Genomic DNA, 11,233 nt, shown 5'->3' with positions numbered 1-11,233 from the left:
TACCAATAATTGTTTTTTTTTTTGTTTTTTTAAGCATTCAAATTTTCACATATACTTTTAATCAATTAAATAATTAGGATTTAATCCAATAATTATTTAATTGTTATATTTAATCGAACTTTCGATTTTCTCAACCTTTAATGATTATTTAAAATATTAAATTATTTATTTTTCATATGTTATTTAAACCAGTTGTTTTAACCCTGATTTATCCTGATAAATTAGGGTTGTCGATCTTTAATGCATTAACTTTTCTCTTCTTTTTCAGGGTTGATCAAGGATTCGATGAAGGCTCGAGATATTTAAATTAATCATTTTGTATCTTATTTTTCTTGCCTTTATTTTTTTCTGCCTTTATTTCCCCTTCCCCGCAGGTGTTTATTGTAATAGCGTAGGACCATTAAACTGTTTCATTTTTCTGCGTGGTTAGTAATCCTAGGGAGTGCAAGCCTGTTAACCGAATTAGAATAACTAATTACAAGATAAAATAACTGAATTTAACCACGTGATTGTGCCACACACACACCTTTGGAGTAACCTCTCTTGTTGCCTGTTGCCTTATTATCTGTTGCCTTTTAATTGTGATTCTGAATAGTCAAGTCCCTCGGTTTCGAGGATACCTAAAGCAAATGTTGCCCTCAGTTCATTCATCATCAATTTTTTCCCTCGAGGTTGCCTTATAAACGATGATTGTCCCCATTGCTAAGGTATCCTGGCCTGTTGCCTAAAAGATTAAATGACTATTATATCCTTCCCTTAGACTACCTGCCCCCTTTATGGCAGGGACAGTCTTGTGGCGAACGATAATTTCGATGACCCTTTTTAAATCCAATAAAATGACTTCCTACTCTCCTATGGTATGAATAGCCCCGAAAAGCTAAAAGGACAAATTTTAAAACTTGCTAAGGTATCCTCGCCTGTTGCCTAAAAGATTAAATGACTATTATATCCTTCCCTTAGACTACCTGCCCCCTTTATGGCAGGGACAGTCTTGTGGCGAACGATAATTTCGATGACCCTTTTTAAATCCAATAAAATGACTTCCTACTCTCCTATGGTATGGATAGCCCCGAAAAGCTAAAAGGACAAATTTTAAAACTTAGGGTAGTTGCTACTAATTGCTTGCTCTAAATTCAAAGTCTTTTCCCACTCTTTTTCAAAATCAAATTCAAAAAGACTACGCTTATTTACAAACTAAAGTTCTTATTCAAATTTTTACTATTCACACACTACACTTCAAACATTTTGAAAACAAAATGAGCTAAGCAATTAAGAGCCCATGGATAACCATGGATACAAAGGGTGCTTACACCTTCCCTTTGTATAACCTACCACCCGAACTCAAAATCTTTTTTAAAAAGGTCTTTTCCTGTTCTTTTAGCCTTTCTATATATTGAATAAAAATAAAAGTCGATGGCGACTCTTGCTATCCGCAACATTTCAAAAAAGTCAGTTCTCCCACCGTATTATAGTTCGAATCAGTTAAATTGTAATTTTTATGAATGGTGTAAAAATCCATTGGATTTTCTATAAATAGTTGGTTGATGTTTTTATTTGTAGGTTATGTTTCTTGTCTTTTCCTTTATATTTGGGTTTGAGTTTCCCTTGAACTCAATTTGAATACAATTGTTGCTTATAAAAAAAAGGTTGGGGGCAATAGTTTTACAGCACATGTTTTGCCTTTAAAAAAAATTAAGCAATTGTGTCAAAAAATAAACAAAACAGTTAGTAACACACATAGTAACAAAACCAATGTTTTAAAATCAAATACTTTATTATCTAATAAACTAATAGACTCGTAAACAATAACAATAATGAATAATGATAGTAATCATTTACTCATTCTTGCTTTTCTCTGTTGGAGTCTTTCCAAAATCATTACATTTTTTTTGGTTGGTAATATCCAAAATCATTATTTTGAATAACAAAGAAAGATGTAATTATAACTGAATATATTACAAATGTTAATGCATTAATATTTTATAGACTACCTATAAAAAACTTAAAGATCATTTTTGAATGAGGGTAAGGCAGACTACCGCACATGATTTCAATTTTTTTAGGAATTAAACTATAGTTAAATAGGACCTCATAAATTATTTGTCAGATTAAATTTTGATTAAATAGGACCAGTATTTATTTTACCATATATAAATTATAGCTAATCTACACATGACCTCTAAAAACTTAAGATTGCTATAGAAAAATCATAATACCAGATAGGGGTGTTTAAAACCAAACGAACCCAATAAAAACCACAAACTAAACCAAACCAAAACCGCAAAAAACCGCATTTGGTTCGGATTAGTTTGGGTCATTTTTTAACAAAACCGCACGATTCGGTTCGGTTTGTAGTTTGTTTTTTGTAAACCGAACCAAACCGAATCAAACCGCAATATGTTGCAACCTAAATTTTACTTAACTCTCATTCAACCCAAACTTAAACCAATTATACATTAGCCTTATGATTACGAACAATTTTCTCATCCTTACACATATAATTTTAGTCCCGATCTTCTCAAATCTCTAATAACATTATTGCACCTTCTTTGCCACATACATCTTCCCCTTTCTTCTATAATCTATACTCTCTTATATTCTTTCTTTTTCACCTTCTCATTTTTATTTAAATGTTCCGTATTTTAGTTTCGTTTTTATCACACATCTTCTTCTCTAATCTTAACACTTTTTTTTTCTTTTTCACCTTCACTGGTCTTTCGTCTCTTTTTTTTATTATAATAATTTTTATATTGTTTTATGCTATTATTTTATGTTTAATATTCCACTGTTGTTATTTAATAGTGTATGAATGTCTAAATACAAAACTATGTTGGCATATATATGTGTATGTATGGTTCAATAAATTATTTATAAAAAACCGAACCAACCGAATCGAACCAAACCGCATTAGTTTGGTTTGGTTTGGTTCAGAATTTTTTTAAAAGCCAACCGAACCAAACCAAACCGCACTATTTTTTCTCTTGCGGTTCGAATGATTTTTTTCGTCAAAACCGCCTAAACCGCACCGCGAACACCCCTAATACCAATACCAAATTTTCAAAGAACAACTTACTTTTAAAAATTGTTGGAAAAAAAAGCCAAGATGACAAATTAAAAATGGAAGATAACAAAATTACTTATAAAAATTGATAAAATTAAAATCAATTAAGATAAAAAAAAAAGGAAGAACTTATGAAAGTAATTTTGAAATTGATTAAAATTGCTTACTTTTATTTTGAGCGACATGATACCAGATACCAGAAAAAAAGGAGGAACTTTGAATGTGTGTGTAGTGTTTCACAAATTAAAATTTTATTCATTTTTATGTTTTCATTATGCAGCAAGAGCAAGAGAACGGTTACCACTAAAAGATAATAAAACAGTTATCATGTGGTAGTTATTGCTGTCGGTTTGTATTGATAACCATTTTTCAAACCCCTTCTTTAGTAGGTAGTTATTGGTGTGGTGACTTTATATATCGTACCTGATCAGAAGGATCGTTAAGGCCTACTCGGAACTAGATCTTTGAGAAGTGAAGGGGGTGTACTTGCAAGGTACTCCGATGCCAAAGTAAGAAAACGAGCAAGGGAGTGCAAGTATGAGCTAAAGGTTAGAAGAGAATGAATACCTGACCCTCTAGTAAAAGAGGGTATTTATAGTCCCCAGCGCTGGGCCATGATCTCGCTACTGGGCTGGATTTCCAGGCCCAACTAGGAGACTGCCAGGTTTCCTAAGCGGAAATATCGGAGATGCGTGAGTGCTCTCTGTCCTGGTCAACCACTCTGAAGTTCACGGGAGACGCGGTCTTTTAGGGACCACGTGTACTCCGTGTTATTCGGGGGCTGGATGTGAAGGACCCTGCGAGGAGAAGGGTCCTCGGCGGAGATGATCCTCGGGGAAGTACTTGAGCCGGGCACTAGATAGCTGGAGGGGAGTAATTATGCTGGGAACGGAGAAGACGAGCACCGTTTGCTCTTTTATGGGCCATGGGGTGGTTAGGACCCCCAATGTTAAATAGGCCGAAGGTAGATTGGGCCGAATCTTGGCCCAGTCTAGAACAGGAGCCCCCCAAGTCGGAGTTCCGAGCAAGGAGCTTCGAATTTGCTAACGCTCGGCCCATGTTCAGCTGGTCTACGTCTATCGGTTGCGTTCGGATGAAGCCGTTCGTGGAGGAAGACGAGAAGCCGCGCATGTTCAGCACTCGCTGACGTGGCATGGAGTAATTGTTAGAACAAGATTTATTCTGATCAATATTCTGTGTTTTGATGATAACATTTTATATGAATTTTGAATAAGATAATGTGGTACTCTAATCCTTTGCATTTTCCATTTCAGGAAATATTTAAAGAGTATGCACAAATCAGCGCTCAGAAGCAACTGACTCTGGAAGTTCTAGATGGCTTCATCAGAACATGCTCTGGCAAGACGTCAGAAGATGATCAAGCAGAATCAGAACATGAACTGAAAGCATTAGAAGAACGAAGTAAGAAGCAGAAGCACTGAAGTTCTGATTGGTATCATGCTCAAGCTCTTCAAAGTCAGAAGACAAGAAGATGCTCTGCACCAAGCTGTTGACTCTGAAATTCAAATGTTGTTATCTACAAAATCTGAGTCCAGAAGAAAGTAAAAGATGAAAGACTGAAATGTCTAATCTCTGACTGACAAAAGGAACGTTCGAAGCTACAAAAGGCAAAGTTAGTAAAAGCAGGAAAAGCAAGGCTCAAGGTAGTTGACAAAAGTGTGAAACATTAAATGCAGAGCTGTACTATTCACGCAAAGCATTAAATGCTCCCAACGGTCATTTCCTCTCAACGTCTATAAATAGAAGTTCTGATCAGAAGCAAAGAAGAACACTTGTGCAAAATACTGAAACGCTGTCAAAATCAAATCTCACGAACTTCATCTTCAACCTCACAAACTCTTGTAATATTTAGTGAGTGTTAAGCTTAGAACTTAAGAGAAATATCATTTTTGTGATTACAGCTTTATTAGAAGCAATCTAAACTCCTGTAAACATTATTTTACATTGTTTGTAAAAGGTTCCTAGAGTGATCAAGTTGTGATCATTAGACTCTAGAAGAATTCCTAGAGTGATCAAGTTGTGATATGTATACTCTAGAAGACTTAGAAGATTTCTAAGTGGATAACCATTGTAATCAGTTGGATTAGTGGATTAAATCCTCAGTTGAGGTAAATCACTCTAAGGGGGTGGACTGGAGTAGTTTCGTTAACAACGAACTAGGATAAAAATAATTATGTTAATTGTTTTTATCTTACAAGTTTTTGAAGTCACACTTATTCAAACCCCCCCTTTCTAAGTGTTTTTCTATCCTTCAATTGGAATGTCTAACGTTTCAGGAATATTTGCGATTGGACTATGCTCCGCAATCCGGGCGATTGATATTATAATTAGAAACATTTGTTATGGGATTGCGCTCGCTGACTGACGATCGTCAACATGTGCGAGTGTTACCGCACTTAGGAATATTCGTTAATGGAGAGTGCTCGACCTTGGTTGATTTTTAGGGCGTGTGGGGTACGAACCGGATGCGCAGAGCAGGTGTGCGCTATAAACGAGTACGAGACCGCAGTCCGGGCCAAGTGCTCGTGGCGTGAACGGTCCCATTGCGAGCTGGGGTTCTGCCGTGCAGGAACTGCCACGGTGGATCAAGGTGTAGGGTTCCCCGTGTGGTCGGTTCTTTGCCTTGGTAAGGAATTCCGACTGTCGTTGTCATGGAGCGTTCGCGTCCGTACCATGACGCGCGTCCGTGCCTGATCACCTTCTTGTTTTTTAGGTTAGTGTTCGGGGAATGTTAGCTGATTTTTAGCTGTAATATCGTCTAAGTTTTTCAGCATTCCAGGGTCGAGCAAGTTTTTCTCTGAGGAGGTTCTCGAGGTAGTAGGCGCCATTCTCGGTCTTATCGTAAACTCGATATGGGCCTTCCTAGTTTGGGGCGAGTTTTCCTTCGCGCGAGTCTTTCATGTTCATGCGCAGTACTAGAGCTCTGACTTCGAACTCGCGTTTGATGACTTTGGCGTTATGGCGCAGTGCTATTTGTTGCTTTAACTTTGCTTCACGGAGGGAAGACCCTGTTCGGATCTCCTCGACCATGTCGATTTCTTCCCTCATAGCTTCATCGTTGAGTTCTTCCTCGAGAGGTGACTCGGTCCGACGAGATGGCTCTCGGATTTCCAAGGGGATGACGGCTTCGGTGTCGTAGGTTAATCTAAATGGAGTTTCTCCAGTGCTCGAGTGCGGTGTTGTCCTGTATGCCCAGAGTACGCTGTGCAGCTCCTCGAACCAAGCCCTTTTAGCTTCACCGAGCCTTCGTTTCAGTCCTCGGAGGACGACTCGATTCGCGGCCTTGGCTTGTCCGTTGGTTTGGGGGTGCTCTACCGAAGTGAAGTGTTTCTTGGTGCTGAGCTTGGACATGAAATCTTGGAAATTTCTATCAGTGAATTGGGTGCTGTTGTCAGTTATTATTGCCTGAGGTACCCCAAACCGAGCGAGCACGTTTCGTTTATAGAAGCGGAGCACATTTTGGGCGGTAATTTTGGCGAGCGCTTCGGCTTCTATCCATTTAGTAAAGTAGTCTACGACGACTACCAAATATTTGTTTTGGTAAGACCCTACCGGGAACGGTCCGAGGAGATCCATCCCCCAGGTGGAGAATGACCAGGGTGATGATAGGGATTTAAGCTCGTGAGGGGGAGCTAGGTGCATGTCGGCATGACGTTAACACTTATCGCACTTCTGGACATGCTTTTTGGCGTCTTGCTATATGGTCGGCCAATAGTATCCGGCTCTGAGAGCCTTTCTTTCCAATGAGCGACCGCCGAGATGTTGGCCGTTGATTCCCTCGTGAAGTTCCTGCAATATCTCGAGCGCTTGGGAAGCGTCGACGCATTTAAGCAGGGGGTGGAAAATCCTCGTCGGTATAGCTTTTCCTCGACGTTGACGTATGAACAGGCCCGTCTTTTGATTATGGAGGCCTCCTTTGCGTCCATTGGTAGTTCGTCCTTCGTGAGGAAATTATACACCGGGGTCATCCAGCATTGATCGTCGCCGATCGCGAGCACTTGCATTAGGGAGGTACTCTTATCCACACTTGGTTTCGAGAGGATTTCCTGGATTATTGACTCTTTCCCTCCTTTCTTCCTCGTGCTCGCGAGTTTGGAGAGGACGTCAGCTCGGGAATTATGCTCCCGGGGTATGTGCTCGACTTCTACTTTTATGAAGTTTTTCATCTTTTCTTTGACCAGCGAGAGGTACTCGACGAGGGTATCGTTTTTGGCCTGGTAGTCGCTGTTAACTTGAGACGCGACGAGTTGGGAGTCGGTATAAATCTTTACTTCCCGAGCACCTACGTCCTCAACAAGCCGCAGACCGTCGTATTCGACCTGGTTGTTTGAAGTGGTAAAGGATAAAACTAAGGATACCTCAATGATGAGTCCTTCAACGTTTTCTAAGAAGACGCCGGCTCCGCTTCCCGAGTTGCTGGAAGCGCCATCTACGTAGATGGTCCATTTATTCTCGGCTGAGGGAGGAGAGGAGGTGATCGATGTCATTTTGGCCATAAAATCGGCCAGTGCTTGAGCTTTTAGTGCCTTCATGCTTTCGTAATGGATGTTGAATTCGGGCAGCTTTAGGGACCATTTCAGCATTCTCCCGGCCATGTCTGGTCAGCCGAGGAGTTGTTTGATTGGTTGGTCGGTTCTGACGATGATTGTTTGGGCAAGGAAATAGTATCTTAACCTTCGAGCAACGGTTATTAGTGCCAAGGCAACTTTTTCGATTTGCTGGTATCACACTTCGGGTCCTTGCAGGGCTTTGCTGGTGAAGCATACGGGCTTCTGCCCATCTTCAGCTTCTCGGATTAAGGCCGCGCTAACTGCCTCGTTCGAGACGGCTAGGTAGAAATATAGTATCTCGTCATTGCCTGGTCAGGACAGGACGGGCGGTTCCGAGAGGACTTGCTTGAGGTGAGATAGTGCTTGCTTGCACTCCTCGGACCATTCGATGGTTGCTTCCTTGCACAGCAGTTTAAAGAATGGGAGAGCGTGTTGGGCGGATTTCGCGACGAACCGAGATAGTGCGGTGAGCATCCCATTTAAGACTTGGATTGATTTCTTATTGTTAGGTGTGGGGAGTTCCAAGAATGCTCGGCATTTGTCCGGGTTGGCTTCTATTCCTCTTTCGGTCAAGTAGAAACTGAGGAACTTTCCAGCTCGAATGCCGAAGGTACATTTTTCTGGGTTGAAACGCATCTTGCAGGATCTGGCCTATTCGAATACTCGTTCGAGATGCGTGGTGTGGTCGGTATCTTCTCGGGATTTGACGATCATGTCGTTCATGTACACTTCAAGGGTGTCTCCGATGTCTCCTCAGAATACCTTGTTCATCATCCGCTGGTAAGTGGCTCCGGCGTTCTTGAGTCCGAAGGGCATTACGTTGTAGTAATAATTCCCCGAATCGGTCATGAATGTCGTGCACTGCTTGTCGCATCTCTCCATGAGGATTTGATTGTAACCTGAGTAAGCATCCATAAAAGATAATAATTTATAATCGGCCGAGTTGTCGACCAGTCTGTTAATGTTAGGCAAAGGATAAGCATCTTTGGGACAAGCCATATTAACATCCGTATAATCAACGCACATTCTCCATTTTCCATTAGATTTTTTAACTAGTACAACGTTTGAGAGCCAAGTTGAATACTTGGCCTCGGAAATAAAATTTTCCTTTAGGAGGTCTTTTACAGCTTTCTCGACAGCCTCCGCTTTTTCGGGAGACTGCCTACACCTATGTTGAACTACTGCCTTCGCGGCTGGATCAATGGAGAGGTGGTGGCAGGCGACCTCGGGGTCGAGTCCGGGCATTTCAGCTGCGCTCCATGCAAACAGGTCGACGTTGGCTCGAAGGCATGCTATGAGTTGCTTCCTCGGCAGATCCGGGATGTCTTTGCCAATCTTCACCGCCTTGCTGGGGTTGTCGCCCAGTGGGACGAGCTCGAAGTGGCCGTCCGGAATTGGTCGGACGGGGTGGGCTGTCCTCGGTTGCAGTTTTTCGCCGTTCTTGAGTTCTTCTTTTGTAAAACGGGCGTCGAGGTCGATTGAGCTGACATTGGTCGGTTGCTGCAGGTCTTCTCAAACTGGCTTGTCTTCGGCCCTTGGCTTCTTGTTGGCGCTAGAAGGAGATGTGATCAGTTGTAGTCCCTTCATCGACGTGTCGAATATCCTTCTGGCCGCTTCGATGTTCGCATTGATGGTGGCTACTCATCCCCTTTTTGTGTAGAACTTCATCTTGAGGTGCACGGTCGAGGGGACGGCCGTGAGTTCTGCTAGAGTGGGCCGTCCGATGATGCAGTTGTAGAGGGTTTTGCAGTCGATCACCAGGAATCATGTCTTGACCCGTCTGGAAGCCTCTTCTTCCCCTAAAGTGACGATCAGCTCGACGTAACCCCAAGGTTTGGTGGTGGTTCCGTTGAAGTCCTGGAGGTCGGAACCCATGTATGGAGTGAGGTGGGAGTCGTCCAGCTTGAGGGTTTTGAAGAGATGGGAGTACATGATGTCGACTGAGCTTCCCTCATCGATCAGGATCCGACGGACGTCAAAGTTAGCCATCCTTGCTCGAACGAGCAGGGGGATCGTGGCATTAGGGGCTCCGCCCGGGAGCTCTTCGAGGTAGAAGGTTATCGGATCTGATTTTCCCTTGAACTTCTGGAGGGTTGGACCAAGGTCTGAGTTGGCGCTGATGAGCTCGTCGAACTTTCTCTTTACCGAGATGATCGTGAGAGAGCCCGGATCTCCGCCGTTAGAAATGACCATGGCGGTCGGGAATCCTTCCCATGGGCTCAGGGCGGAGTTCACTCCGACCGAGGGTATGAAGTCTTCTAGTCGGGTGACGGATAGAGCAATCTGCAGTGGTCTGTCATCTGGTGAATTGTCCCCGTCAGAAGTCCCTTGCCCTTCTCGGCGGGAGGTCTCTCCTTTCTTCGTATACTTGGAGAGACGACCTTCTTTGATCAGAGTATCGATGGCGTCTTTCAGGTGTATGCACTCGTCGGTTAGGTGCCCATGACTCTTGTGGTACTTGCAGTATTTGGACTTGTCGGTCCCCGGTCTGGTGGGATTTGGCTTCGGGGGGCGAACATTGGAGTTTTTGAACTCTGTGTTTTTGCATTCGGTCAGAATGCGCTCGCGTGAAGTGATCAGCGGGGTGTAGTCATTAAACTGACCAGCTGGTCCTCTCTGCTCCTTATTGTCACGGGGCCTGTCGTCTTTTCTCTTTTCGTTTCCTCGGCAAGAAAGAGAATAGTCTTGGCTCGAGCTGCGGGTAGCGTCGTTGCCTCTCGAGCCTTTCTTCACGGCTGCTTCGCCTTCCACATAGGCGATGTAGGCTTGGTCTTTGAGCAGAAGGGCGTCCATGGTGCATACTTTCTCGATTTTTATAGCCTTCTTAAAATCACTGTCGGGGAGAAGTCCCCGTTCCAGGAGATATCTCTTCATGTGGTCGGTTGTCTGCACCTGGACGACCTCTTTATTGAACCTGTCGAGGTATTCTCGGAGAGGTTCGTTGGCCCCTTGAATTACGGCCTCGAGGGTCGCTTCAGACTTCGGCTGCCGACGAGATGTTGTGAAGTGATTCGAGAAGAATTTCTTGAGTTCTGACCAAGAGTGGATGGAGTTGGGAGGAAGGTTCCTGTACCAGGTCATCGCTCCTTTCCTGAGTGTGGTCGGAAAGATCCGACATTTGATAGATCCCCGGACCACGTGGTAGTCCATGACGGCTTCTATGCTCCGGATGTGGTCGTTAGGATCTGTGGTCCCGTCGTACAGGTCCAGAGTTGGGGGTTTCTCCATTCCTCGGGGTAAACGGGCTCTTCGGATGTCTTCCGATAAAGGGCTGCGAAAATCCTCCTCGTCACTTGGCCGGGGGATATTGAGTGCCTTCCGCGGTTGTTGTGCTTTCGCCGAGGCTTTCCTTGTGTTTTTCCAGAAGTCTTGCGGTTTCCTTCAAAACAGCTTTGGCGGGGCCCCGATGTTCTTGCTCGGGGGAGAGGCTCCCAATTTCCGCTTCCTCGGGTCCCTGGTGTTTTCGTCGAGGGGAGCGGGAATAGGATCTTCGGCGGCGATACCTTTTGGGTGGAGATCGCAAAGATGAGGGCGAACGCCGACGGTGCCTCCTCGGTGGGGAGCGTGAGGACGAGGAGGAGAGTGATCGGTAGTGCCTCTG

General features: G+C 43.5%; 1 protein-coding gene across 1 annotated transcript; it reads right to left on the bottom strand.

Moving 5' to 3' along the window:
* Nucleotides 1-9,396: 9,396 nt before the first annotated feature.
* Nucleotides 9,397-10,713, bottom strand: LOC131595302 (uncharacterized). The gene has a single exon (XM_058867626.1). It carries the CDS (start codon nt 10,711-10,713, stop codon nt 9,397-9,399), a length of 1,317 nt encoding a protein of 438 aa, XP_058723609.1.
* Between the last annotated feature and the right edge of the window lie 520 nt (nt 10,714-11,233).

Source organism: Vicia villosa, linkage group LG1, assembly GCF_029867415.1.
Source record: "Vicia villosa cultivar HV-30 ecotype Madison, WI linkage group LG1, Vvil1.0, whole genome shotgun sequence".
NCBI lineage: Eukaryota > Viridiplantae > Streptophyta > Magnoliopsida > Fabales > Fabaceae > Vicia > Vicia villosa.
This window is presented reverse-complemented; position numbering and strand designations above follow the sequence as displayed.